Raw genomic sequence first — 27,053 nt, 5'->3', positions numbered from 1 at the left:
GTGGAATCACCGCGTGCGCCGTGTCGATGCCCGAGAGAAGACTCATGCGCAGCCGCTCGATGAGCTCGCCGTTGCAGTAGCAAATCACGAAGCAGTCGGTGCCCCGTAGACTGATCGTCGGACAACGCTTGAGCCGCGGGTTCAAGTCCATGGCTCGGTATAGGGTACCACCGCGTGCAGGGAGCTTGGGGGTGATGCGAAGGGCGTTGGCGACGCGAAATATGGCCGCGCTCTTGATGCTGTTGAAGCGAAATGAACTGCAGTCTACTTGGGGGGCGTTTGCCTCGCCATTGCGTCGTCCTACACGACATACAGCACGAGTCCTCCATGCAACACTTCGTTCTGCAGTCATAAAGCCCTTCACATACCCGCCACCAAACCATAGGCCACCGGCATGTGGATCGTGAGTACGGTAAATATGATGGACACGAGGCCGACCTCAACCTCTTGGCCTTGGAACGCTCTTGGGATGAGGCAGTTGAACATCCATTGGTAAAAGCGAGCAAAGATCACAACGTGGCCCGTCATGAACGTAAAGGCAGGCCCATTGATGGTCACGACGATGGCCACAACCGTCGGGTCGACTTCCTTGAAAGCATGTTGTTTCTTCCAGCGCTTGAGCGCATACGAAACGAGGCAGAGACCCCAGTACGCAAACCACACCTACAAACACGATCATCAGATGGAAAAAAGAGGCTACGAAGTACTGTGCGCGCCAGGTACATGACACCTCGCAGCATGAGCAACGCGTCGCCACTGTCCTGCATCTGCAAGGTTGCGGTTCCAATGTTGGTGCAGCCAAACCACGTATCGAGGTAGTAGAGCGATGCAACCCATGCGTCCATGAGCACAATGGCCGTCGGATCGCCCAGCACAATCTCGTACGACCAGTCGCCCGCTGGCATCTTGAGTCGGTGGCCGAACCGGCGAAGCCGCGCCTCGAGCTCCAAGCAGTGGCGGTAGTAGTGGACGTAGAGACGGTACCACACAAAGAGCGTTGTCCCAAGGCGATAGACAAACAAAAACCACGCGAATGCCGGGGTTCGAAGCTCCGTCTTGACAAAGTAGAGCGTGACAACCTTATCCGCCTTGTTAGGATGGCTCGAGATGCCGTCGCCAGGCACGAACCAGAGGCACGCTCGGTCGTACGGACGCGAAAGCATGTTGAGGTGGAAGCACGAGCCGTTGGCGACAAGTGTCGTCGGGTTGTCGAGGACGTTGCAGACAAAGTTGTTGAGGCTATCCGAATAGAAAGAAAGCCCGGGTAGGCCCAAAATCGACGTGGCAAAGCAGTCCCCAAAGCGCAGAGGCTGTGCATGCACGGGCACAAGAGCGCGAACAACTTGGGTGTTGTAATTGTCGTCCACGAGAAACGTGGTCCCCGCCGGTAGCGTGGCGTTGGAGTAGCGCTCTTGGTGGAGCGCAAGTGTTGCAGCGCTGAAGGACGTGTAGTTGGCATGGGTTTCTGGCGGTGTGAACGCGCCGCGCCACGGCAGGTACTCGGAAATGTACGCTGCGAGTGGCTACACCAGGCACAATTTTCGTTAGTTGATTCATCCCAACGTAAATACACAGACTAATGTACCATGGACGAGACGTTGAGCATCGAGGCAATGCAAATGAACGAGCCCAAGCGATTGCGGCGCACGCGGTAGCTGTCGGCAGTCGTTGACGTATGATGGATGACCTTGGCGCATGTCATGGTGGCAAGTCGTCGAGCGCTGAATGGAGTACTGGAGGAGAAAAGAAATGTGACCAGACACAAGGTGCACTGCAAAACCAACCACGTATGAAAACGACCCGTGTACAAATAGATTATAATGAGAAACCGCTCACGTTTGTTGTCCCCGTCGTTGAGAGAAGGTACTCGGGTGAGCACGAATTACACGCAGTGTGCTGAGAACGTAGCCCAAGACTGTGTATGTTGTCAAGCAGATACAGAAGGAACGGTAGTGATGATGCAGCATCAGGTCCTTGGTGTCGAACCTCCACGCCCGGGGTGGAACGGGCCTGTGTTGAGGTTAGCGGGTAAAACGGATCGGTATCCGGTGGCGCCAATTCTCGCAAACCACATTCAACACTGGTGTCGCGCGCCACAGTGATCTCTGGGATCTGCCTTCTCGTGTCTTTATAGCGACTGGTAGGTGCAAGGACAAAGGTTCTTCGATCGAACCATCCATCCAACTGGCGTCGACGCATCAAGGCCTTGCTATCCCTCGAATTCTTGGCAGCTTGGTCGGTCGCACTGACCACCGATGGCAGGGGTTCGTCAACGTTGGGCCTGCGATTCGGGGTCGACCAACACGAAGGCGCCAAGACCCAAGTGTATTTTTAGCTCTCTTGTTAGAAAAGACACTGTGTCGCCGACAAGCGTGGCCACTTCGCCCAGACAAGTCGTCCAATTTCAAAATACAACAACGACACAAGACTTCGGGCGCCGACCGCCGACCGCCGACCGCAGACCTGCTCGCATCTTATGCAGCTCATGCCAGCCAGCTATGGTCAACGAGCTTCGAGCACGTTTGCCGACAAGAGGCCGATTCACGAGATTTGGGCCGACATCCAAAAGAAGTACTAGTACAGCGAGTCCAACGTCACGACGTTGACTCGACTGCTCAAGGAGTACGTCTCGGCGCCAACGAAGGACTTCAACAAGGTCGAAGAGCTCTACACCAAAATGAACACGACGCTGAGGTTCTCAACAGCCTCAATCAAGTTCTTCGGTCGCATTTGACCCCGGAGGAAATGACGTCTTACTCATCCTCGGTGCACTTCCCGCACAGCACACAGTACGCGATCCCGCGTCATTTCGCCCGGCTGACGTCAAGCACAAGAGGATTGCGATTTTTGGCGACAAGACCAAGAAGGAGATCATGCGCCTCACCTCGGACAAAGAGCCCAACCGCGAGACGTTCCGATTCAACCAGATCAACGCCAAGAAGCGATAGGCAAGCGATTGCGATGCCCGGTGGCTTCGATTGCCTCGGCGAATTCAACTTCCTCAACGAGACGGCACGAGAAGCACAAGAGCGAGAGGCATCTAGAAGATTTTGCGGCAAGCGTTTCCGACGCAACATCGCGGAGCAGTTCAAGAGGTGACCGACATGAGGGGAGCTCTTGTCCACCATGTGTTTGTTCAAGGGCATGAGTCCGCTACCCAAGAGCGGAGTGCGATGTGCGTGCTGACACTGTCGACACATCCTAGTGTCTCTAATATATTGTACTATCTATGCACGCATCCCAGGCTTTCGATCTCAACTTGAACAGTCTCCATCGTTTTCGATCTTGTCAAACCTCTGGCCGCACCGGCGTGGCTGGTGCGGGCCGCACATTGGCGCTCCCACGGCATCGTGTTTGATCTCGTCGGGCAACAAGCCTGGCAGATGCTACGCCACCTCACGCTCCGGACGTTATGGAACCAACGGTGTCGCAAGATTCACGCTCCTGACGACGTGCTGCCGGACCACACGCACGTTCGGTACGCTACTTTGGACTTGCGAGGCGCAACGCCAGTACCACACTCGACGCCACCACGCACTCCGAGCTCGTGTCTTCGAGTCGCTCGTGCAGCAACACGGCGAGCACGCTGTTCTCGACCCGGTGTGCCACATGACCTCGCTTGCGGGGGTCGCGTACTTTGATGGCGCGGCTCGGAAAGATCCGCACTGTGGCGGTAGTGGCTCGCTCGTCTTTTTGACCGAGCCGCCCCAGAGCGTGGTGTACCAAGCCAACTACCTTGATACCGCGACAACGAACAACGAGACCGAGTACGACGGTCTGATCACGGCGCTCCAGTTAGCTCAGCGACTGGCAGTGACGCATCTCACGGTGCGCGGCGACAGCATGCTGCTGATGCAGCAGATGAAGGGCATCTACCGGGTCCAAGAGGCTCGCTTGCAGAAGCTGCATGTCCAGGCGCGGGAGCTCGCGGCATGTTTTACGTGCACATGGGAACACCACCCTCGCGAGTTCAACCAAGCCACGGATCATTTGTCCAAGCTCGCACCCGACGACTGCACCTCGTACGCGCATCCCGACGACGGACGGCACGATGTACTGCCGGCCGAGGAACTCCTGCACGTTGAAGAGCTTTTGGCCGCCGACGTTCAACACACAACTAGTTTTTAAGTCTTAGTAGGTGGAGTCTTTAGTCTGTATAAAGATTTCAATCCATATCATATCATCTTGTCAAACCTACAGTATCAACGATACCATTCGTTGGATTTCCCGTGTCATTTCAAGTCATGGCATTTTACTGCATTCTAAATACACCAAACAGAAGGCTCAAGCGACGTGCGCAGCTCGTATTTCCTGGTTGTCGGTAGGACGGGACCACACTCCTTGATCACGAGAGACATCGCCGCGCGCAACTCGTTGATGACGTACTTGGACGGCTCCTTGCCGTGTGGAATCACCGCGCTCTTCAAGTTGGCGCACGAGTGAAGGCTCAGGCGCAGCCTCTCGACGAGCTCGCTGTTGCAGTAGAAAAGCACGAAGCAGTCGGTGCCCCGTAGACTGATCGTCGGACTGCGCGTTCAAGTCCATCGCGTGATAGATGGTGCCACCGCGCGCAGGCCGCTTCCGCAAGGTTTTGGCGGCGCGGAATAAGGCGGCGCTCTTGACGCTGTTGAAGCGCGCAGAGCTGCAATCCTCTGGGATGGCCAGTGGTCGACGAACACACCCTACTGGCATGATAACAGCCTGTTGCAATGTCCATGTGTACATACTTGCGACGTCGCCGTAGACCAACGTAAAACTGAGCGTCGTCCAGGCATAGATGACGCAAACGAGCGCCGCTTCGCTCTCTTTGCTCAGAAGCGCCGTGGACACGAGGCAGTAGAAGAGGCTTTGGTACAGCCGGCACAGTTCTCAATGTGTTCCAACATGAACACAAGAATGGGACTGCAAACCGTCACCGCGACCGCAAGAAGTGTCGAGTCGACTTCGGAAAAGCAATGTTCTTTGCGCCAGCGCTTGAGCACGTGCGAGACGAGGCAGAGACCCCAGTACGCAAACCAGACCTAGTACCACGTGTGGGATCGGAGGACGCAATGATGTATGTACCGTGCGCGACAGGTAAAGGACCGCTCCATGAGCCACAGGTCGTCGCTGACCTGCATTTGCATCGTAGCGACGCCAAAGTCGGTGACGTTGACCCAGATATCGAGGTAGTAGAGGGACACGACCCACGCGTCCATAAGCACAATGGCCATCGGGTCGCCCAGCACAATCTCGTACGACCAATCGCCCGGTGGCATCTTGAGTCGGTGGCTGCATTGACAAAGCCGCGCCTCGAGCTCCAAGCAGTGGCGGTAGTAGTGGGCGTAGAGCCGGTACCACACAAAGAGCGTCACACCCAGACGATAGACAAACAAAAGCCACGAGAATGCCCGGGGTCGAAGCTCCGTCTTGGCAAAGTAGAGCGTGACAACATTATCCAGCTTGTTAGGACGGTTCGAGATGGCGTCGCCAGGCACGAGCCAAACACACGACCGGCCATACACGTACGTGAACAAGCGAGGATGAAAGCATGCGTTTTCTGTGTCATTAGTGGGGTTCAAATTATATGTAGGTTTCTTGTAGGAATATATGTAGGAATCGAAAATTCGGAGCTTTTTGTCCAATCAGAAGCCTAGAAATAAATGACGTCGATAAGCCCGCATTCCTACAACCAAAACGAAATTGAACCCCACTTGTAGGAGTTGCTTCTGGGACGCGCCATCGCATGTTGTGACGCATCTCACTTTCAAGTGATTCGAGCCAATCAATAAGCGTTGTAAAGCCGATCGACCGTCGTCGCGTCTGCTTTTGGCGAACGACACCTCCGACAGCTCAAGTAGCTCGGACACCGATGACTCTGGCTCCGAAACGGAGATGCCAGACGATGACCAGGCGTCAGCGTTTGGTAGTCGGCCCTCCGCTGCGTCCACCGCTACTCCCGCGTCTACTGCAAGCGGCCCCTTTCCGGCTCTTCTTGCAGAGAACACCCAAGGCAACGACTCGACCGGGAAACGGCACCATTCACTCCCACGATGTCCAACAAGAAGCAGAACAGCTCGAAGGGTGCGTTTGCGTCTTTGAGCAGCTTGGTTGGAAACCCAGCGGCTGGCGAGCAACGCCGCGCAGAGGTCGACATGCGTCGAGTCGAGCTAGACGAGAGTCGATTCGATTTGGAGAAGTCGAAGATGGCGATGGAAACATCGCTTCTCGAGGCCGACCTACGCCTCAAGAACATTGAGATAGCGAAGCAGCTCGCTTTGGCACGCAAGGAGGTTCTAGATGCGGGTTATCCGATCGAAGAGGTCGATCTCGTCCTTCGGCTCCCAGGCATATCTAACGTGCAGACGACGAATGAAAGATCCTCTTTTTGCTCCAGATGTTGCCTTTTGTTCCTACAAGCCAACTCTTTTTTCCTACATATAAGAGCCAGTTCTTTCATATAGCCTCGGAGGTATATGAAAGAACTGGCTCTTATATGTAGAAATCGTCGTAGTTCGAAGATACAAAGCCTCTGACGACTTGTAGGAAACCTCGAAATTCACGGCCATTTTGGCCAATCACGTGGCGTTATTTTTCCTACATATACTCCTACAAGAACCTACATACAATTTGAACCCCACTATTGGGATGCGTGACACATTGTTGAGCGCCGCGCAGATGCTTTGCATGTTGGCGCTCGTGTAAAAGACAAGTCCTGGGAGTCCCATGAGCGAGCTCGCGAAGCAACCATCCAAGCTCATTGGCTGCGAATGCGTCGTGAGTTTGGTGCGGGCGACTTGGGCGTTCTGGGCGTCGTCCATGAGGAACGTCGTGCCCACGGGCAGCGTGGTGTTGGAGTAGCGTTTTTGGTTGAGGGCGAGAAACGCAGTGTTAAAGTCGCTGTAGTTGGCAAACGTCTCGGGCGGCGTAGAGTAGCCTTGCCACGGGAAATGCTCCGAGATGTAGGCTGCTAGCGGCTACACGCAAGGGTCGTCAATCTAAATGAAACCGTGCGCGTACTGTACCAAAGACGAGACATTGAGCATCGAGGTGACGCAAACATACAAGCCGAGCCGGTGGCGCCGCACGCGGTAGCTGCGGCTTCGAGTCGTTGGCCCAACTTTGCTGCGTGACATTGGTCGTGCGCAACAGTGTGGATGTTGACCAATGTTTCATCCCCTTTTTAGGCGACGTTTCGTCAGGGATAACTGGCGCAGAAATAAACTTTGCCGGTTTTATCCGGATTTTGCACAGTCGAAACGACGCCATATTTTCGCCGAGGGACCGCCATTTTGGGCTCTCGGACCGTGTTGGCAAGACAAGGCGCATGCATGTAGCTCGATGCGCAAGGTTGCCAAGTACTCGTACACGAGTTATGCAGCCATAACAGTGCGAGCTTGGTCGATTGGTCCAGCAGGCTGTGTTTGGCGCTTGATATGTTATATAACATACGCTTGCTTCTTATGGCTCTTTAAAATATATATCTTGGGCCATCGTGCACCCGACGCACGTGCACCGGACGCGACAGGCAACCGTGGTGATGGCGCCGAGCAGGAGACGACCGGGGCCGCGACGCTCTTGCTGCTCGGACGTAGCCTCGACGACATCAGGCGGCAGAGCCGGGCGAGCCGCGAGAAGGAGAGCGCAGGGTCCTGGTTGGGAGGTTCAAGGCCTGTTCTTTTCGGCTCATTGTAGAATCTGCCGGCTCTGGAGATAGCAGCAACAGCGAGCTCAGTAGCTGCACGAACAGCATGCGCTTGGACAACTTTACGCCGATGGCCCAGCGCTTCTTCCTCCTAGCCGAGACGACGATCCCACATGCGGGCAGCGTGGCGACGCTCATGTTTGGCACGCAAGATCCGTGCTATCCGCTTGACATGCCGATCTGCATGAGCCGCGACAGCGCTAGCTGCTTAGCGACAGCGACCCGGTACTTTGTCGTGCTTGGCGACTCGAGCGCCACTGTCGACCCCCCGACGATCACCTTCGGTACGCTTGCACCGTGCCACCTGCACGACCCTTTCGTCGGCCTCGAGCAGGATGGCTCGTCTCCGTCGGCCCAAGCCGACGGCAACATGCCCTGTCTCGCACCCACGGTCACCTTTGGCACACTCGAGCCGTGTCCCTTGTACGAACCCGCGGTCGGCTTTGGCGCAGGTAGTCGCTACGTGTCGTACCCAGCGTTTCCGCGCTCAGTGGCCGACCCGCAGCACAGTGCCCCGCGCAAGCGAATGATTACCTTTGGGACGCACGACCCATGCTGCCTGTACCTCGGCGGTCTGCCCATGGGCTCCTTCCACGCCGGTACGCCAGATGCGCCAACCGCCCCCGTCGACACTCTCACCGCGCAGCCAGCGCACTGTCTCTCCAACGACGACCACGAAGACGACTCGACGCAAGCCCAGCTCGAGGTCCCTGATGACGCCACAAAGGCCAAGCGCGTCTGGAAGCTCACCAGTCGTGTCCTCCTTGTCGTCAAGTCTGTCATCACGTCCTTTCAAGATATGCATGCGGCGACCACCGACACTGCGGATGCTCAGGACCTCGGCACATGGATCGAGACGCTTGCGGCACTGCACGCTGAGCTCTCGCTGCACCCGTGGCGCTTGAGCACCTTCGTACCGACGCTCGTGCGTCTCCAGAAGGTTCTCAGCGACCGCGCCGAGCTTCACGAAGATGAGATGTTGACGATCAGCGACAGCTACGCCTCGATGCTCAAGGCCCTCCGGCGCCGCTACCCTCGCATGCGCCGCTTTCGTTGTCAGCTCAAGCCATGAGGACATGAGGCAGACGACCAGTGTGAGTGAGGTTACCCACGAGCCATTACATACCGTAGCCAGCCTAAGACGTAGCCATGAATGACACAATGGCTCACGGCTCTATGGTCAACTGCTTCCTGTGCTTCTACTGATGGCTTGCTGGTATATATTCGCTTATCCAGTACATGGCACAGATGCTCGTCGAAGCGAATCAGAGTTTTTGTAAATAGAGTGTTTGACACGCGACGTACGCAGTACTTGATACGCGAATTCGATCGGCCACTCGGTGAATTCACCAGTTCCTTGCGCATGGCCTGCCCGTTTGCCGCCTACAACGCGACGTTCACGTGCGTCGCTGCGTACTGCAAGGCGCCAGGCTGCTGCGTCGTCAACGAAGCCTGCGCTGTGCGAACAGCGTACCCGGCCACCTACAACTATACCGGCGGCATCACCGACACCATCGATGTCATCCACGACCTGCCCGACACGCCACGCCTGTCCGCTCGACGCTCCTTGTCGTCGCGCCTCATGCCTCCGCCTAGGTCTTTTCGAAGCAACGGCATCACGCAGGTTGGTATGCGGCTGCCAGGCCAAAACGCGTCGACAGTGGCGACCCTCACTGCGAATGTCGAGTCCTTGTATGACGCTGCTCGCATGCGAGTGACAAAGCACGTGACGGTTCCGCTGTAGGTCGATCCAGGACGCTATCTTCAACGTCTCGGGCCTGTACCTGCCCCGGTCTCTCAAAAACCTGTGCGTCGCTGTTGTCGTCGACCTCGCACGCCTGACCGTCGAGTAGGACGTTTGAGAATTCGTACGTCCTCGACAACAACTGGCCGCGGCTCATCAACGAGCGCGACGCGTTCTGGCCGCCCAACCTCACGCACATGTATGCTGCTGCTGTGCTGCTTGGCATCTTCTGACGCGCGTGTAGTTCGCTGCGCAACAATGGCCTGCTCTCGTTCGCGGACGCAACGTCCACGACGCCCATGGCGTGGCCCGACAGTCTTGTCTACTTGTGCGTCGTCGTCACCTCCTGCTTATTGCCATCTTATTCTTTTTGCGCTAGGGACCTCTCGCTCAACTTGATCGAAACATTTGTGAACCTACCGTTTGTGCAAACACTGTACGACGTTTTGCACAGCAAAGGGCTTGAGCCGAGATGTAGCAACATGTCCTACAACCGCCTGCAGCAGCTCCAGGCCATGGACCTCACCGAAGCGTCCATCTTGTACGCTGTACGCCTCGTCGAGTTCGTATGGCTCAGCGGTTTGGTAGGGATTTTTCCAACAACCCGTACTTGACGTCGCTCGACGTGACCATCTCCCCCAACAAGTACCAAGCGTACCTCGCCGTTCTGAGTTGTAACCCACGACCTTGTCTAGTGACAATACGACGCGCCTGCGCTACATGTATGCCATTGCGATGACAAGTGCGCGTCATACCCCCATCTTTGACTAGGTACCTCCAAAACACGCCGTTGGTGTCGTTCTCGAGTGACGTTGGCGCCTACCACGAGCTCGAGCAAGCTCGCATCGTCGTCGGCGCCAACCTGTCGTCGCTCGCTTTGGGGTGGGGCTGTGAAACGCTTGGACACGTGGCAGCGTATGCGAATGCCACGTCATTGCTGCCCGCCCCGCTCCAGATCTGCGTCCTCGGTACGCTCGACGCGCTTCGGCGGACCCTAAAATGGAATGTAGGAGGCGACCGCGTCGATGAGATTGGCTCGAGCCTTGGCGCGGGTGCCATCGCAGGCATCGTCGCGGCTGCGGTCGCCCTTCTCTCTGCGCTCTGTCTCTATGCTGTTTGGTACCGCCGCCGCCGCACACAAGCCGTCAAGTCGCCGCGCACGGACGATGACTTTGACTTGCTGAGCACCCCGTGGACGTCGGACCAATTGCAGCACTTCCGCCTCGAGCCGCAGGACGTACGCTTCCTCGACACTGTGCTGGGCCAAGGCTCGTTTGGGCGAGTGCGACTCGCGACATACAAGGAGTCGATACTCGTTGCCGTCAAGCAGCTCCGGAGCGAGAAGCAATCGGCCGAGTACATGGAGACCCTCCTCGACGAGATCGAACTCATGACAAGGTTGTGATGGTGCTCCTGCCGACATCATTGCCTCACACCTGCGGTACTAGGCTGTGCAGCCCGCATCTCGTTGGCCTCGTCGGCGTCTTTTGGGATGCGACAGGCGATGTGCGCTGCGTGATGGAGTACATGGCGGGCGGGGATCTACAAGCGTTTCTCTACAGTCGCGCCCGCAACAGCGTCGCTTGGTCGCAAAAAGCGCAATTTGCTTTGGAAATCGCGCGAGGACTCGTGTACCTCCACGCCACTGAGGTGAAACCAATGACTCCAGAGTTTGGTTCATGAATTGGGTTGATTAATTAGGTGATTCACCGGGATTTGAAGTCGCGCAATGTACTCTTGACGGATGCGCACGCCCACGCCAAGCTCGCCGACTTTGGCATCGCTCGGCACGTCACGGACGAAAGCATGACCAACGCTGTCGGCACGTACCGCTGGACGGCCCCCGAGGTGCTCAAAGGCAAGCACTACGACACCAAAGCCGACATTTACTCGTTTGGCATGGTCCGAGTCCTCATTCGTCTATTCGTACTATGGATGGCTGTAGGTCTTGGCCGAGCTCGAGACGCATGCGATGCCATACGCCGACTTTACCAACGCGCGTGGCGAGCCACTGGGCAACTTTGCCATCATGTACAAGGTCGTTCTAGTACAGTCGACTCGGATCTTATGGCTGGCTGTAGGTCATGCAAGGCAAAATCGCACCCACATTGTCCTCTGACTGCCCACCTTGGCTCGAGACGCTCGTGCTCGCGTGCATTGCCCACAGCCCAGCGCTCCGGCCGACGGCAACCGAGATCGTAACGACGCTGGACGAGCTCCTTCCGTCCATGTGTGTATGACGTAATTTAAACTGTTCTAAGGACACAATATTGTCTTCTGTCACCTTCGTGTCGGGTTTCGTTTGGCGCCTCTTGTCGTTTTCCCGCGATTTGGCGGCTTTTTGTCGTTTTCCCGCGATTTGGCGCCAGCCCCGCCCCCGCGACCAGTGCTGCCATCGTATCCGGATGACCGGATACGACATTTGGAATCCACTTGTCATTTCGCGAAGGGCCACGTCAGAGAGGCAGAGTCCGTCGTCGTCGCATCGTCAGCACTGTTAGTAGATGGAGTAGACAGCAGTCGTATCGACTAGAACAGTGCTCGCGAGTGTTTCTTAGTCGGTGTGCAGAGGATGACCCAATTTATGCGTGTCAAATGACATGGCGCTACGCCATGCTTGATATGAAGCTACGGTTCTGATGCACACCGCCAACGAGAGACAAACGCATGGCTATGTACGAATTGCCGTGGTCGTCCGGGCCAGCGAAGGCCCCCGACGATCCGGCGACTGATTCGGGCGCCGTTCTGGATTTGACGCGTCAACCAACTCTGCGATTGAGAACCCTGCAGCTACTGAGTAGCTCAGACCAAGTTTTGCATTGCAGAAGCTCAGAAAGAAGCTCCGTGGTCAGCGCGATGGGCACGGATATTGCAAGGTGTCGAGCTCGGGTACTTGCGCAAGGAAGCGCTTGGCCGCGGCGCAGCTGATCCTGCTCCGAGGGTTGCCCTCCAGCTGGTGCTGCCGGAATCCATCTCGAGCAAATCCCTCCCAACCCCACCAATGACAAAATGTCTCGTCTCGGACAAAAACAGGGTCCGAAACCCTTATCTTTTGATGCACCTTGCCGCGCCACATCTCTTGGACGTGGATGCGACATACGGCTTGTATCGGACAGCCGGGTGCATAGATTGCCATTACGGGATTTCTATTGACATTATAGGGTTATTTTGTTTAAAACTGCACTTTTTAGGGTATTTTGGAATAAAAAAGGGAGATGCCGCGACAAAGCGCAGGTTGAAGCCACGTCTTTGCAACGAATTGGGGGAATGTCGTAAATAGTGTGAAGAATGGGCACCCACCGTAGCTTTCAATGTCAAATAGTGTGTGTCGTAGGACGCTGCGTCCGCCACAGCGGTGTGGGCTGTCGCTGTCCCGATCACTCTGCAGGCACGCGTTGGGTGTCGATCTGCACGTTGCTTTGCAAACGCTCGTTGTGGCCCACGCAAGCGACACCCAGTTACGTTTCGAGGTGGAAAGAACGCTCCCGAAGGTTACGGACCAGGCCCAGGTCAGATTGCGTAAATGCAATGTGACCGCGGTGGCATGGCCAGTATGTACCAGTGCACGGGGTGTAGGACGTGATCGTGCGGCAGGCCACGCCACGTCGGGTGTCGCTCGTGCAGGCGTGCCCGGCGAGGCCGCGCGCAAAGGTTACATCTGACACTATAATGCAATTTGTAACACTATATGCGGATGGATCGGGCCCAACCAGTGGTTACGAGGCTGTGTATACTGGGGCTGCAGTCGCGGCCACTTTGAGATTCTCGAATTCGCTTGAGCTCATGTTGCGCCAACTCGCCCGTCGCATCCCGTCGTCCGTCCGTGGCATGGCCACGTTCGACCGCACCAAGCCCCATCTTAACGTGGGCACGATCGGTCACGTCGATCACGGCAAGACGACGCTCACGGCGGCCATCACGCGTGTCCTCTCGGAGCAGGGCGGTGGCAAGTTCATTGCCTTCGAAGATATCGACAAGGCCCCCGAGGAGCGCGCTCGTGGTATCACGATCTCGACCTCGCACGTCGAGTACGAGACGGAAAAGCGCCACTACGCCCACGTCGACTGCCCCGGCCACGCTGATTACGTCAAGAACATGATCACGGGCGCTGCGCAGATGGACGGCGGCATCTTGGTCGTCTCGGCCACAGATGGCCCGATGCCCCAGACGCGCGAGCACATCCTCTTGGCCCGCCAGGTCGGTGTCCCCGCCCTTGTCGTCTTCCTGAACAAGGTACGCTGCATCATCCCATCATGGCACAGGCACTGATGGTGCGATCCAAACTAGGTCGACATGGTCGATGATGAGGAACTCCTCGAATTGGTCGAGATGGAAATCCGTGAGCTCCTCGACGTCTATGACTTCCCCGGCGACGACATCCCGATCGTCCGCGGTTCGGCCCTCGCCGCCGTCGAAGGCCGTGACCACAACCTCGGCCGTGACGCTGTCATTGAGCTCATGAACCAGGTCGATGAATACATCCCGGACCCGACGCGTGACTTTGAGAAGCCGTTCCTGCTCCCGGTCGAAGATGTGTTTTCGATCTCGGGCCGTGGTACGGTCGTGTCGGGCCGTGTCGAGACGGGTGTCATCAACACGGGTGATGAAGTCGAGCTTGTCGGTATCCGCGACGTGCCCACGAAGACGACGTGCACGGGTGTTGAGATGTTCCGCAAGTCGCTTGACCGCGGCCAGGCCGGCGACAACGTCGGTGTGCTTCTCCGTGGCTTGAAGCGCGACGACGTCTTGCGCGGCCAGGTGCTTTGCAAGCCCGGTTCGATCTCGCCGCACACCAAGGTCGAGGCCGGTGTGTACGTCCTCAAGAAGGAAGAGGGCGGCCGCCACACGCCGTTCTTCACCAACTACCGCCCGCAGTTCTTCTTCCGCACGGCCGATATCACGGGCAACATTATGCTCCCGGAAGGCACCGAGATGGTCATGCCCGGCGACAACCCGACGCTTCGCATCGAGCTCATCCACCCCGTCGCCATTGACGAAGGCATGAAGTTTTCGATCCGCGAAGGTGGCCGCACGATCGGCGCCGGCGTCGTCTCCAAGATCATCGAGTAAGCGGCAACTGCGTAATATAGGACCAAACTTAGGTGGTTTAACACGGAAAATGCTCAATATGTCTCACGCGTCGCAACTCCGTCGCCACTGCAACTCGCCATCATATCCCAGCACCCATGCCGGAGGACGACGCAGAGACAGTCGATGCAGTGCCAGCATGTAGTGGGTAGACGCGCAGCGACAAACTCGAAACGACAAACTACCCACGGCGCGCTATTACAATATTTTAAAACGAGTTTTTTCTAACCTAATCATGGTGGTGGCACTCCTAATGCGAGTGCGCCCGGTGGGCCTCGTAGAGGCCGATGCACTGCTCTATCGAGAGGTTCGCGTTGGCCTCGAGCGACGACGCGCACGCGCACTTGCAGAGGTCCTCCGAGCCCATGCAGTCGCGCGCCACACCTTCGTACAAGTCGAGCTTCCGCTGCAGCGTTGACGGCGAGTTGGGCGACGAGAAGAACGCACACTCTGTGATCGTCGAGGTCCAGTCTTGATAAATAGCGCGCTGGAGCTGGTAAAAGAAGACGCGCGCTTCCGGTGACGAGCCGAGCGCGAGGTCGGCGACTTGCGCCGAGAGCTTGGTCATAAACTCGCAGTACGTCATGTGCATGGCCTGGATCTCGAGGAACACCTGCTGTTCCGCGGCCGTGTTGGGCTCCTTGAGGCCGACAAGCAGCTCCCGGACGTCCGATGCGATCTCCATGATGTGTACTTGACTTGCGGGTTTGTCGGGAAAAGCAGAAGTCCTAGCCCACGTCGCCGTTCTTAGTGGAGCGCCGTGTACAGTGTACTCGAGTAGCTGCGGGCCTAGCGATAAGTTCTGGGAGGGGGCAATACAATCCGCCTTGGCCACCAATTTTTATTGCGTTTTCACAACGTACACTCTCTCTTTGTATGCTCAATTAAATCTCACAAAAAAGGAGCCGAATAAAAGACACTTGCAATAAAACCACCTGCTATTTTAATGCGAGGTGCGCCATTTAAAAAAAAAAAGTCCGCGTGTCTTTTTTTCGTGTCCCCCTCTTGGCGCGCGGCGTGGTTGCATTGTATGATTGAAGATTTGTATGCCATTGGATTGTACGACGCGTCTCTTTTTTTAAATGCGCCGCGATTGGGTGCGCGTTTTTAATAGCTCCCACGCGTCCAATTTCAAATGATATTTTAATCGCCGAGCGCAATGTTGGCCACGATAAGATCTTGAAGTTGGACGTGGCACTGCCTCTATCGACAGCGACGACGAAGGCAACTGCAGCACCCGTGTACTGTTTCGCCTGTGGCAACCCACCGTCTATTATCTCGTCCATCCCGGCGCAGCTTTCGTCTCCTCCTTCTATAATCCTGAAGCGCTGTCGATACATTTCCTACGGCGAGATGAGGCTGGCGCTAAAGACGGCAACGCGTGGCTTCAACTTGCAGACAGAAGTGCGGACGCTCGGGACGGCGCCGATCGCCAAGTGAAGGAATCGCTGATACGCGTCGCCAGAGGTGCGTCCCGACGCTGCTACTTATGGGCTGCTAATGCATTAGAGCCGGGACCTGGCCATCATGCAAGGCCGCAACTCAGACGGCGCGGCGACGTCCGAGTGGGCACAATAAAAACGACGCAGGCGCAACGCTCTATTTATTTGAAAATAAAAAAATACGACGCGATGGGTTGCCATGATCAGAAGCGTCGGGAGCACATCTTGCAAAGCAGAGGTGCCAAATCTGATCGACGAGTTGGCTTGGTGACAGCGCGCGCGTGCGAGGTCGCACTCGACGCACGCAGCGCGCAAATTGGCCTGTCCCCATACCAACTACTAGTACGTACTCGAGGTGAAGCATACCGTACTACTCGAATGCGGCTAGCGTGTTGGCGGGCCAAGTGGGTGTAAATATAATAATTGGCCCGTACATGTACCCCGTTTGGCCGCGAATCGTTGTTGTCCTGAAAACGCTCAACTCTGAAGTGCACCAGCTGGCACCAGCATATGCTACATGTGCAAGAAAAGCGGCCGCTCGGTATTACAAACTCAAAGTACTCGACACGATCGACCAGATCGTACCGACCAACATGGGACGATCCATGGGTGGACCTGCAGTTTCCGAAAAGCCGTGCCCGTGCACAGATTCCATCCCATGCCTCCTCCTGCCCTTGCACCAGCATGCGCGATAGGCTGTCGTCGACGGTGTTGCAGCAGACTGTGCAGATGTAGGGCTTCATGGCATATTGGAGCTGGGGCGTTGAGATGAGTATATGATGATGATGCATTGGATGCCTGCGAAAGGCGCTGCTTCTCCACGTGTTGGCAATGCTATAAGGTCCACCTCACCCGACACAATCGACAGCCCGAGGAAGCCGAGCAACGCGCATCGATTCCTGAAGCCACTCTTCTCCTGCAGCGACGACGAGCACGAAGAACCTGCTCGCTTTGCAAAGCGTCCCACGCCGTCGCCAGCCCCAGCTGGTTCAGAATGTACCTACGCGACGCCCCTGTCTTTGAAGCCGAAAAGGCGTCCGCGGATCCCGCCTTTTTACCGAGTGCGGCTAAAAATACGAAAGGGTTCCATTTGCCCGGGTTCAACTCGTCGCATGCGCGCGTTTGGCCGGCCCATTGAGCTGCCGTCGCTGCGCGACCGCTTCCACCTCGGGCGAACCGCGCCGGTCGCCGTCGAGAAGGAGCCGGCGCGGTCGACGTCGATCCCGTCCTTGGCGGTGAGCATGCGCGAGCGCAAGGAGCCGAGCGACCCGCCGCCAAGCAACCCTCGTCTCCAGCCAATGCGCCCGCCCGAACCCAACAACAAGCCTCGTGACAGTGCCAAGCCCAAGGCGCCCGACGCCACCAAGCCTGATAGCAGTAGTGCGACCAAGGCCCAAGTCGATGCCAAGACTGCCAAGGAAAACGCACCGAGCAAAGTGGCCGAGACGTCGATGGCCACGGCCGTACCGCGACCGCCGACCGAGCCGCGACCGCCGCCCAAGCAGCCAGCCAAGGACCCACCCCGGGGCTATGACCACAATCGCGGCCAAAACAAAGGGCTCGAGTCGGCGCCGACAAGCGTCCAAACGCCGCAGGCCGTGCTCGAGACCGCGTCGCAGGAGCTCACGGACTTTGAGAAAACCGAGATTTTGGCGGTCGAAAAGGTCTACTACTATGGCACGCTCGCGTCCAAGACGCGCGCCAACGCGGTCGGCAACGACGGGTACGCTCGTCCTCCATGGTGTGTTGCCTCCCATATGCCTCCTAGCTTTGACGACGAGAACGGCGACTATCTCGGGAACGTCCACGACCACATTGCGTACCGGTACGAGATCGTCGGGCATCTTGGGCGCGGCTCGTTTGGCCAAGTGCTCAAGTGCCACGACCGCGCGGCTCGGGCAATGGTGGCGGTCAAGATCGTACGCAACAAGCAAAAGTTCCAGGAGCAGTCGATCGTCGAAGCGCAGCTCCTCTCCCACATGAAGCAAGCCGATAGCGATGGGAAGAGCAACATCATTCGGCTCCACGAGTCGTTTACGTTCCGCTGCCACCTCTGCATGAGCTTTGAGCTCCTGAGTTTGAACCTCTACGAGCACCTTCGCCTCGAGCAATTCCGCGGTCTCCCCGTGCTTTTGATCAAAAAGATGGCGGTGGAAATGCTCCTCGCGCTGAGCTTTCTCAAGGCCCAGCGCATTGTGCACTGCGACCTCAAGCCCGAAAACATCCTCTTGAAGAAGCCCAAGACGCACCTTGTCGCGCTCATCGACTTTGGCTCGTCTTGCTTTGAGAACGCAACCTTCTTTACGTACATCCAGTCGCGCTTCTACCGCGCGCCCGAGGTCATCCTCGGCCTCCCGTACGGCCACCCGATCGACATGTGGTCCTTTGGCTGCATCATCGGCGAGCTCTTCACCGGGTACCCGATATTCCCGGGTGAGAACGAGGCCGAGCAGCTCGCTTGCATCATGGAGGTGCTGGACGTCCCGCCGGCTTCGATGGTGGCGTCGTGCAAGCGCCGCAAAAACTTCTTTGACGAAGCTGGTGAGCCCCTCCAACTCGTCAACTCACGCGGTCGGAAGCGCCGACCAAAGTCCCGCGAGCTCCGCGCGCTACTGAAGAACCCGGACGGCAAAATGACCGACTTTGTCGCGCGGTGCTTGGCATGGGACCCGGCCGTGCGGCTGACGCCATCGGATGCGCTCGCGCACGAGTGGCTACTCGACGTCAAGCCCCCACCCAAGCCTGCGCGCAACTCGGTCGCCAAGGCCAAGCCCAAGGAAGCTGCGGACAGTGGGAAAGAGCTGCTACCTATTTAAGAAGTCTTGGCATTTAGGCTTCGACGGGCCAAAGATGCACACTCTTGTCATAGCTGCTCGAGACGACGCAGTTGCCATGCCACCACGCGACCCCGTGTACATAGTCTGCGTGCTCGTCGTACACGAGCCTAGTATACAGTCAGTACGGTAGCATATGGGCCGTTGAAGCCTACCGCTGTGTGGGCGACGCCGACGAGAGATGGTCCCAGATCTGCACTGTCGTGTCGTCCGAAGCCGACGCCAGCGCATCGTCGTGGTATGAGATGGCATGCACGCTGCTGCGATGCACTTGGTTCTACGTGACGTGTGAGCGATGTGGGCGGGAGGTCGCAGTCGCGATACCAAGGTCGAGAGCGTCGTCTCCAAGGACCGCGTGTCGATCGTCCAGAGCGACCCGTCTTCGAGGCCCGTGGTCACGAGGTGGTCCTGCGTCGGGTGCCACGCCACGCACATGGCCGCGCTTGGCGTCGAGACGGACGTGGTCGCGCGGGGCTGGCGCGTATCCCACAGCCGCACTATATACCATGGCATAAGCATCTTCGAGAGACGGAGGTTGGTGCAAGCGACAGCTACCGGTGCGATCTTGGGACGCGGTCGCACACTGCTCCGTCGCCAACGGCGCCCACTGGACGCCCCAGACCTTGTCCGTGTGGTCCTTGAGCTGCTCGCGCAGCGCCATCGTTGTGAGGTCCCAGACCTTGACGCTGTTGTCCCAGCTGGCCGACGCGAGCGTCGACACATGGATGTCCACGGACGTGATGAGGTCGTTGTGACCATGCGCGACTTCCGGGTCGAGGCGGCGCCAACGAGACGCCTCGGTGTCATACATGCAATAGTAAAGATCGCCATCGTCGCCGGCGCAAACGAGCACGTCGGGCTCGAACCACGCGACGCTGGCGACGCTGGTCGGGAGGCGCAGGGCGTGGACGTGCTCAAAGACGCCGCTGGCGTAGCGCAAGAGCCGCACGCTGCTGCTCCAGTCGTTGCCCTCGAGGAACGAGGTTACCGCGACGAGGTACTTGTCGCCGGCGATCTCGACGGGCAGCACCGTATCGACCTGCTCTTCCAGCGAGCTCCACACATGGACCTCCATCGTCGCTCCACTCAAATAACCAGAATTTGCGATCTTGCAATCGGCAAATGCCGAAAACAACAACGCGGCCACCCGCGCGTTGGCTTCCTGCACACCCGCAAGCTCGCTGTTGATCGCGCTGCTATACGAGTCTCACACGACAATCTTGCTCAGTAGTACAGAACGTCTAAGAGGAGAGACGTCGTCCAGTCAGGCTACGCCACCAGCAGCCGCCTAAACGACGAGCAGCCACCGAAATCGCACTTGCCATAGCTCGCTGCACCGAGACGGCAGGCGCGAACGCAAGCTGAAAGAGCTCAGGCTTGAATACGTGGAGCTCTTCTCGCGTGTAGAATACAGCCTTGGTGCGTCTACACATTGCGCGGGCAGCGAAATTGGAGGCAAAGCTTCAACATGGCACATGCCGAATTGTATCTACCGGATACCTTCGCAGTATCCGAACTCCTCCAGCGGTCCCTATGGCGCAGCACGTCGACGGCAGCTGGCGCCAGCGCCGCGTGGCCGACGAGCCCTACTGCCTCCCGTACCCGGTCAACCGCATCTGCGGCGTCAACGTGGGCATCGTTGTCGGCTTTGTGCTCTTCCTCATCGTGTTCATCCTGCTGCCCAAGCTGCGCATGTCGACGCAGCCGCCAATGGTCCACGAGGTCGCGACGCGCCTCGTCCCGAGCATGCCCACCGAAGACAAGACGGTACAACCCGAGAACGACGAGAACGACGACAAGAAAGATAAGTAACACAGAGGCTCCATATTGATGGCGAAATCACATCTTCTGACGCTTGGCCGGCGGTGGGTTGCCGTCGGCCGGCGTCGCCTCCGCCTCGGGCACAGCAGGCGGCTGCGGTGCCATCATCGCCGCCCCCGCTGCCATGACTTCTGGTGCATGCTAGCACATTGGATAGATGAGGCCATGCACATCGAGCGATGATGTACCTTCTTGACGAGGTTGAGGACAATCGCATCGACACGCGAGCTGTTTTGCTTGGTCTTTTCCTCCTTCTCTTGCTTGCGCTTGAGCTTGAGGGCCAACTCTACACGGTGGCCATCAGTATCGAGTGACACTGCGTCAAGCGGTCGTACGCTCCGAGGGAATGAGCGGCTCCTTCTTCTCGTCCGTGCTGAAGTCCCACGCGTAGCCTTCGGTGGGGCTGAAGCGGACGCCGGCGCTGAGCGCTTGGAACGCCTTGTTGATGCGGTAGCTGCACTTCTTCTACGCTCACCATGCCATGCGGTTTGCGCACATTGATAAGGTCATGGTCGTACCAAGCGCGATGTGATCATCGTAAACGTATTCGGGGCTTGGTAAATGGTCTGGTCGAGGCAGTAGTAGATGGCCATGACCTGGACGCTGGTCTTGCTCGTGCGAAACTGCTTGCGAATGATGTAGAGCGTCTGCGGCAGCTGCTTGGAGAGGTTGGGCAGCAGCTCGTACTCGATGCCACGCATGTTGACGAGCTGGTCGAGCGGCAACCGCTGCATCTTGAGCCGCTCGTTGTTGCAGTTCTTGTCGTAGAAGGGCGAGAGCGCAAAGTAGTAGAGCACCGTGTGGAAGTTGAGCTCGAACGTGCTCAGCCACACCGTGTCCTTGAAGCACGCGTTGTAGTCGTCGGCGTGGACGGCGCTCGACGGCGTCGGCGTGTCCTCCATCCTTGCCGCTGGGCTGCCCGAACTTAATTGGCAACCGTACTTGACGCAGTGTTCCGCAAACGCACTTGAACGAGACGCACTTCACGAGAACTTGCGAGTGATCGAAACGTACTTTAACGGGTCACTACACTTGGGTATGGCCAAGATATCGAAACATCGGAGCGACCACACATCACGACGACGATGCCCGAGACGCCGACGCGACGCCATGGTACGAGCGCGTGACGTGGCAAGAGGAGAAGACCGATGGGCTGTATGTGTAGCCGAGGGCCGGCGAGGTAGCCACGACCAGAATGAGACCCCGCGCAATGGCAAGAGCATCCGCGACCGGCTCGGCGAGCGTGGTGCGGTTGCCGATGCTGCTTCGCCGCGGAAGCGCACGGCGCGCGAGCCTGAAGGCCAAGGCGAAGAGAAGCGCCGACGTTTGATGGTACGCTTGCCGCACGAGAATGAACTGCACCGACGAACGACCTGTTGTAGCGCGGGAGCGACGGGACAGCGATGCCCATCGACCTCTTGAACGGGCGGCGCCGCTTGTTTGGCAACCTTATGGGGCACCTCGGCAAAGCCAAGAAGCAGCTCGCAAAGGATAGCGATTTGCTCCAGAAGCAAGACCGGTTGCTCTCGGCGGCGGACGCCAAGACCAAAGAGCAGAGCCAGCGGGTGCAAGGCCTCGCATCCCAGCGCTCGGAGAAGCGAAGGATCGAGACGCAGATCTCGTCGCTCAAGCGCAGCGCCAGCGACAACATCGCCAAGCTCGAGCGACAGGTCACGCTCAGCACAACGTACGAGCGCCACCACGCGCGGTTCCTTCAGACAGTCGCGCCGATCCCAATCTACTACCTTCCTGCGCGTCACACCAAGGAGACGCAAGCCCTTGTCGACGCGTCCATGGAAGCCATCGAAGAGAAGATCAAGCTCCGTCGACGAGAGTTTGAGGTCAAGAAGCGCGAGATCGAAGCCGACACGAAGCGCAAGGTCGATGTGCTCACTGCCAAGCTCGACGCCGTGCGCACCGAAGGCGGGTCGCCCGCCAAGAAGACACGCGCGTCATCGGCGGACCTCGCACCGTCCAACACGGTCGAGACCACAACCGCCAAGGAAGAAGAAAGCAACCCAGACGCGTCTCGGGCGGACGCCCCGACAGAAGACGCAGATGCACAAGACGCCGTCAAGCCCGCCGACGAGACGAGCGAAGCGGTGGCAACGCCCCAACAAAGCTCCAGTGCAGCTGCCGAGCAGGACGACACTGCAATGACCGAGGCAGATGCCGAGCTGGACATCACTGAACCAGACAACAGTGCTGCTCCTGAGCAGCACGACCAAGCTCCGACGAACCACAACGACGACGGACCTTCGGAGAAAGACGACGAAGCAGCTGCAGAGCAGAACGACGACGCGTCCAATGACGTTGCGATGACACACGAGGACGACGAGGTCACACTCATCGACGCGCCGACGGAGAAGGCAGTGACGAGCGCAACGGTAGTCGTCGTCGACGCCGTCTCGGCAAAGACCTCGAAGCGCGATATCGGGCAAGTGACCAAGCTCAAGGTCGTCGAACTGCGTGCATACCTCAAGGAGCGCAACTTGGACACGAAGGGCCTCAAGGCCGAGCTCATCGACCGCCTCACTGCTGCGTTGGCCCTCGAGTCGTAGGCTGTTTTCCGTAATAAGATAGATACAACATGTCTTGAGAGTCTTAGGATCTGAACTACACGCGACGCGGAGACGAGAGGTACGCCATCGCGCGGTCGAGCGGGAGCGCGCTGAGCACTTGGGACGGCGCTTTCGGGTCGCAGGGCGCGACGCCGGCCGACGACGCGACCACCGCCAAGCACTGGTTGGTGTGGCGGCCGTGGGCGATGCGCTGGTCCTTGACGACCCAGCGCTGGTTGATATTGCTGAGGCGGCACGGCCACGTGTGCAGGAGGAAGGTCCCGCTGCTCTCGGCCATCGGCGACGCGGTGAGGCACTCGCCATTGAACGCGACCACTTGCTGCGTCATCGGGCTGTACGTGAGCGTCGCGCCCGTGATGGGCGCCGACGACGACACGGACGTCGCACGGACGCTCGTGCCGACAACGATGACGACGGACCGCACCGGTGTTACGATCAGTACGTCGGTGTTGAGCTCCGTGTTGAGCTCCGACGGTGGCACGGTCGGTGCCGGTGTCGTCGTCACGGGCGGTGGCGTGCTGCTGGCTGCATGGCTCGAGGACGCCGACGGCAGTGGCAGAATCGTCGACGGCGCAGTGGATCCGTTGACGGCGGTCGGTGACGGTACACTGGTCGTCGCGTTGATCGTTGACGGCATCGTCGTCGTCGCATTCGTGGTCGCCGGTGTCGACGGTGTCAGCGAGAGGAGGCCGTAGCCGAAATGGTTGTTGGGGAACGTGGTTGAGACCGTGGCCCCGCACGTGTCGGGCGTCGACGGCTTGAGCGTCGATGTTGTCGCGCTGGTTGTGAGCGCCTTGAGGATCTCGTCGTAGCCCCAGCTCGGGTGCTGGCTGAGGAGAAGAGCGACCGCGCCGGTGACATGCGGCGCGGCCATGCTCGTGCCCGACATGACCGCGTATGACCCATCGCCTTTGTTGGACGCCGACGTGATCGCAGACCCGGGGGCGGACAGCGTCGGCTTCATCGCCCCCGCCTTGGTCGGTCCCCGGCTGCTCGTTTGGCTCAGCGCGCCCGTCGAGTCGGTGTTGCCGACGCTAATGACATTGTCATAGTCGGCCGGACTCTGCACCGAGGCGCACCCGGACGCGCCCGTGTTGCCATTCGAAAAGATCGGGATGATGCCCGCTCGGCGCCACGCCTCGACGGCCGCGCGGTACGAGCCGAGGTCGGTCGCGCCGGCGCCCCAGCTGTTGTTGACGACGCGCGGCGCCTTCGAGCAGTCTTCGTTCTCACCCTTGACGTCGGTCGGGCACAGCATGAACTGCATGCACGTGAGGAGGTCGGCTTCCTTGCACTCGGAGGCCGAGCACGCGCGGCAAGCCATCCATGTGACACCGGGCGCGACGCCGACGCCGTGGCTTCCGGCGATCGTCCCCATCGTGTGCGTCCCATGGCCGTTCTCGTCGACGGGCGTCGGTGACTCGGTCACTGCGTCGTACCATCCGTAAGGACCCCGGAAGTTGGCCGAGAGCGCTTCGTGCGTCGCCCGGACGCCGCTATCGATGGACCCGATCAGGACGCCTTGGCCGGTGTGGCCGAGCGCCCACGCAGAAGGCGCGCCGATCGCGGTGATGCCCCACGAGTTGGCGCTGCCCGTTTGCATGACGCTCGATGTCGTGCCGATCGTCATGGTGTAGCCGTACCGCAGCCGACGCACGTGCGGGAGGTTGCTCAGCTGCTCGGCAATGCACAGCGTGAGCGAGAAGACCTTGAACTGGTTGGCGACCCAGAGGTCCTGGAGCTCGACGTCGTCGATGCCGGGACAGACCTCGGGCGCGCTCTCGAGCCGCCGGCGGTGCGGCGCCTTGCCCTCGAGGATGTGGCGCGCGTTCACCTGCGCGCGCTCGGCGACGGACCGGAGAAGGTCGCGGACTCGGACGTTGCTCGACGGCTTGTCCAAGTCGGTGTGCTCGGCCTTGTCGCCCCAGAACTGTTGGAGGCCCTCAAACTCGACGATCGCGTCGACCGACTCTTTGGTATGCAGGTCGTTCCAGAGGTCGACGTCGATCTTGCGGTGGTTGCCGGTGGGCGGGTCGATGGCGGCGACGGCGAGGATACCCAGCCAGCCTAGCAGCAGCAGGAGCATGGGCGTGGAGGCTGCCATGAGCCGGAGCAAAAGGTAAAGTACACTCTAAATTGGCATGCTCCAGGCGCGAGACAGCTGCTGTCGGCAGAGTAGAAGCTGGCAAAAGCGTGTTCGACCGGCGCTGTGTAACGCATTGCCAACGCTCTACGCCTCGAAAAAGCCTGTGCCGCGTTAATTACCCCGATACTACGATTGACATGTTAACCAATTACAACCTTTGCAAGATGCATATCGAATAGTCTCGTGCATGGGTTCCATGGGCAAAGCAGTCACAGCAAGGTAGACACAAAGATGCAGCGAAGGAGCTTCCTACAGTACACAGTAGGCGACGCCGTCGGAAGCTACCGGTGCATTCGTGTAGCAGCACTCAGATCTCAAACCTGCCTACGCCAGTTCAACGCTCGTGACAAAGCAAGTGACCGGGGAGTCGTGACGAAGCCACGACGACGTTGCGTGCGGTGCCATCACACAGATGCGACTGCAACCAGTCTCGGTCCATCTGGTTTTGCATAAAACGCCGTCCGATCGACCGGCAGCTGCGGCTTCCACATTGCCCTTGCACTTTCGAATATACGGCGCTCGTCCTCCGTGCGTCATCCTCGACCCAAGATTGGCAAGCGCTCAACTATGAAGTCGCGTGACAACGCCGTCGTCGAAGCACTGTCGCGAGGCTTGCCGCGCGTTGCACTAAACCTGTCGCATCGATCGACTAAGCTTAGTACTTGGTGCGTCCGAATCGACGTCGTTTGTTGGGGTTATTGACGTACTTGAACGTGCACGCGAGTGCAGAGGCGCGTGGATCGCGCGAGCGACTAGGCAGCTACCAGCCTTGCCTCGTACTACTGGTGTTGCGTCGAGTGGTCTTGTTCCCGTTCAAAAATGGCCCGACATCGACCATCGACCGATCGCTAGTAGTTTTGCAGGTCATCGTGTAAACATAGTTTCCATGCAAAATATGTAGTATTCAAAAAGAGTTGGTCGTCGCTAGTAGAACCCAAGTCGGTGCAGCTGTGTCTCGAGGTCCCGGATTTGTTTCGAGAGCTCTTGCGTACGCTTGAAGAGGGCGCTCGTCGAGAGTCCTTCGATTGTGGTTTGCAGCTCCCGGATCGTCGTCGCGTTGGCTTCATGGGCGGCTTCGGCCGTGACCGCCCGCGTCTCGAGCGCCTGCATGTCGGTCTTGGCGTCGGTCTTGTGCGACTGCAGCGCCGTTTCCAAAGCGGCTACGCGCGCCAGGAGGTTTGTCGTCTCCTCCTGGAGCTTCGCTTTCGCCACTGCGAGCTCCGACTTGTCGGACGAGAGCGCGTTGACACCGGCCGAGAGATCGTTGATGGTCGTCATGAGCTTCAAGATCTTGTTCTCGAGGCGCAGCTCGTTCGACGCGGCGCGGGCAGCTGCATCGTCGGCTTGCGCTTTGAGCGCCTCGTAAGCCTTGCGTTCTGCTTCGAGCTCTGCGGCGGCGACCAGGTCTGGCGGTGCCGGTGGTTCACCCATAACCACCTCCATGTCGCTGTCAAAGTCGGTGTCTTCGAGAAGCGGCCCATCAAAGACGGTCCACTGATTCGATTCGTCGACGTCGCTGCAAGCTGGGCATACCACACGGCGGCCGCGTACTGCGTCTTCGTACTTGTCTCGAAACTCGGCACCCTTGGCGGTTAGCGCCTTCTCGTGGTCGACATGGAGCGCCTTGACGACCGCTTCGTGCTCCGAGGCGCCGGCCAAAGCCGCTTGACGCGCCTCCTCAAGGTTGCCCTTGAGGGCCTTGATGTCGTCGT

The 27,053-nt window shown here is 58.5% G+C and overlaps 14 protein-coding genes across 14 annotated transcripts; 7 read left to right on the top strand and 7 right to left on the bottom strand.

Annotated features, from left to right (window-relative positions):
• Positions 1 to 277: 277 nt before the first annotated feature.
• On the bottom strand, positions 278 to 1,702 carry SDRG_07156 (hypothetical protein; the record flags this gene model as incomplete). The annotated part of the gene is made up of 3 exons (XM_008612974.1): positions 278 to 663; positions 708 to 1,523; positions 1,586 to 1,702. 3 exons carry the CDS (start codon positions 1,700 to 1,702, stop codon positions 361 to 363), a joined length of 1,236 nt encoding a protein of 411 aa, XP_008611196.1. The 3' UTR covers positions 278 to 360.
• Positions 1,703 to 3,277: 1,575 nt separating this feature from the next.
• Positions 3,278 to 4,193, top strand: SDRG_07155 (hypothetical protein). The gene has a single exon (XM_008612973.1). It carries the CDS (start codon positions 3,610 to 3,612, stop codon positions 4,126 to 4,128), a length of 519 nt encoding a protein of 172 aa, XP_008611195.1. The 5' UTR covers positions 3,278 to 3,609; the 3' UTR covers positions 4,129 to 4,193.
• A 618-nt stretch (positions 4,194 to 4,811) lies between these two features.
• On the bottom strand, positions 4,812 to 5,258 carry SDRG_07154 (hypothetical protein; the record flags this gene model as incomplete). Its single annotated transcript, XM_008612972.1, has 2 exons — positions 4,812 to 5,021; positions 5,115 to 5,258. The coding sequence occupies 2 exons, from the start codon at positions 5,256 to 5,258 to the stop codon at positions 4,812 to 4,814; spliced, it is 354 nt and encodes a 117-aa protein (XP_008611194.1).
• A 1,318-nt stretch (positions 5,259 to 6,576) lies between these two features.
• SDRG_07153 (hypothetical protein) lies at positions 6,577 to 7,029 on the bottom strand (the record flags this gene model as incomplete). Its single annotated transcript, XM_008612971.1, has 3 exons — positions 7,005 to 7,029; positions 6,639 to 6,956; positions 6,577 to 6,588 (listed from the first exon to the last, which is right to left on the bottom strand). Exons 1-3 carry the CDS (start codon positions 7,023 to 7,025, stop codon positions 6,577 to 6,579), a joined length of 351 nt encoding a protein of 116 aa, XP_008611193.1. The 5' UTR covers positions 7,026 to 7,029.
• Positions 7,030 to 7,467: 438 nt separating this feature from the next.
• On the top strand, positions 7,468 to 8,927 carry SDRG_07152 (hypothetical protein). The gene has a single exon (XM_008612970.1). It carries the CDS (start codon positions 7,731 to 7,733, stop codon positions 8,754 to 8,756), a length of 1,026 nt encoding a protein of 341 aa, XP_008611192.1. The 5' UTR covers positions 7,468 to 7,730; the 3' UTR covers positions 8,757 to 8,927.
• Positions 8,928 to 9,033: 106 nt separating this feature from the next.
• SDRG_07151 (serine/threonine protein kinase) lies at positions 9,034 to 11,711 on the top strand. Its single transcript, XM_008612969.1, has 15 exons — positions 9,034 to 9,235; positions 9,281 to 9,376; positions 9,429 to 9,491; positions 9,538 to 9,627; positions 9,673 to 9,756; positions 9,808 to 9,864; positions 9,907 to 9,969; positions 10,017 to 10,082; positions 10,124 to 10,150; positions 10,200 to 10,396; positions 10,439 to 10,826; positions 10,877 to 11,078; positions 11,130 to 11,330; positions 11,374 to 11,469; positions 11,510 to 11,711. Exons 1-15 carry the CDS (start codon positions 9,048 to 9,050, stop codon positions 11,666 to 11,668), a joined length of 1,977 nt encoding a protein of 658 aa, XP_008611191.1. The 5' UTR covers positions 9,034 to 9,047; the 3' UTR covers positions 11,669 to 11,711.
• A 1,259-nt stretch (positions 11,712 to 12,970) lies between these two features.
• SDRG_07150 (elongation factor Tu) lies at positions 12,971 to 14,574 on the top strand. Its single transcript, XM_008612968.1, has 2 exons — positions 12,971 to 13,661; positions 13,716 to 14,574. Exons 1-2 carry the CDS (start codon positions 13,098 to 13,100, stop codon positions 14,496 to 14,498), a joined length of 1,347 nt encoding a protein of 448 aa, XP_008611190.1. The 5' UTR covers positions 12,971 to 13,097; the 3' UTR covers positions 14,499 to 14,574.
• A 50-nt stretch (positions 14,575 to 14,624) lies between these two features.
• SDRG_07149 (hypothetical protein) lies at positions 14,625 to 15,306 on the bottom strand. Its single transcript, XM_008612967.1, has one exon. The coding sequence runs from the start codon at positions 15,199 to 15,201 to the stop codon at positions 14,767 to 14,769; it is 435 nt and encodes a 144-aa protein (XP_008611189.1). The 5' UTR covers positions 15,202 to 15,306; the 3' UTR covers positions 14,625 to 14,766.
• Positions 15,307 to 17,070: 1,764 nt separating this feature from the next.
• SDRG_07148 (CMGC/DYRK/DYRK2 protein kinase) lies at positions 17,071 to 18,774 on the top strand (the record flags this gene model as incomplete). Its single annotated transcript, XM_008612966.1, has 2 exons — positions 17,071 to 17,681; positions 17,727 to 18,774. The coding sequence occupies 2 exons, from the start codon at positions 17,071 to 17,073 to the stop codon at positions 18,772 to 18,774; spliced, it is 1,659 nt and encodes a 552-aa protein (XP_008611188.1).
• On the bottom strand, positions 18,525 to 19,904 carry SDRG_07147 (hypothetical protein). The gene is made up of 4 exons (XM_008612965.1): positions 19,348 to 19,904; positions 19,117 to 19,289; positions 18,948 to 19,069; positions 18,525 to 18,902 (listed from the first exon to the last, which is right to left on the bottom strand). Exons 1-4 carry the CDS (start codon positions 19,865 to 19,867, stop codon positions 18,788 to 18,790), a joined length of 930 nt encoding a protein of 309 aa, XP_008611187.1. The 5' UTR covers positions 19,868 to 19,904; the 3' UTR covers positions 18,525 to 18,787.
• A 421-nt stretch (positions 19,905 to 20,325) lies between these two features.
• SDRG_07146 (hypothetical protein) lies at positions 20,326 to 20,604 on the top strand (the record flags this gene model as incomplete). The annotated part of the gene is made up of 1 exon (XM_008612964.1): positions 20,326 to 20,604. The coding sequence occupies one exon, from the start codon at positions 20,326 to 20,328 to the stop codon at positions 20,602 to 20,604; it is 279 nt and encodes a 92-aa protein (XP_008611186.1).
• SDRG_07145 (hypothetical protein) lies at positions 20,587 to 21,540 on the bottom strand. Its single transcript, XM_008612963.1, has 4 exons — positions 21,132 to 21,540; positions 20,949 to 21,078; positions 20,802 to 20,899; positions 20,587 to 20,754 (listed from the first exon to the last, which is right to left on the bottom strand). Exons 1-4 carry the CDS (start codon positions 21,513 to 21,515, stop codon positions 20,632 to 20,634), a joined length of 735 nt encoding a protein of 244 aa, XP_008611185.1. The 5' UTR covers positions 21,516 to 21,540; the 3' UTR covers positions 20,587 to 20,631.
• A 114-nt stretch (positions 21,541 to 21,654) lies between these two features.
• Positions 21,655 to 23,229, top strand: SDRG_07144 (hypothetical protein). The gene is made up of 3 exons (XM_008612962.1): positions 21,655 to 21,726; positions 21,779 to 21,945; positions 21,996 to 23,229. Exons 1-3 carry the CDS (start codon positions 21,699 to 21,701, stop codon positions 23,172 to 23,174), a joined length of 1,374 nt encoding a protein of 457 aa, XP_008611184.1. The 5' UTR covers positions 21,655 to 21,698; the 3' UTR covers positions 23,175 to 23,229.
• On the bottom strand, positions 23,179 to 25,376 carry SDRG_07143 (hypothetical protein). Its single transcript, XM_008612961.1, has one exon. It carries the CDS (start codon positions 25,297 to 25,299, stop codon positions 23,230 to 23,232), a length of 2,070 nt encoding a protein of 689 aa, XP_008611183.1. The 5' UTR covers positions 25,300 to 25,376; the 3' UTR covers positions 23,179 to 23,229.
• Between the last annotated feature and the right edge of the window lie 1,677 nt (positions 25,377 to 27,053).

The sequence above is a fragment of the Saprolegnia diclina genome (genome assembly GCF_000281045.1).
Source record: "Saprolegnia diclina VS20 unplaced genomic scaffold supercont1.20, whole genome shotgun sequence".
NCBI lineage: Eukaryota > Oomycota > Saprolegniomycetes > Saprolegniales > Saprolegniaceae > Saprolegnia > Saprolegnia diclina.
The sequence above is the reverse complement of the archived record's forward strand: the minus strand, read 5'-3'. Positions and strand labels throughout refer to the sequence as shown.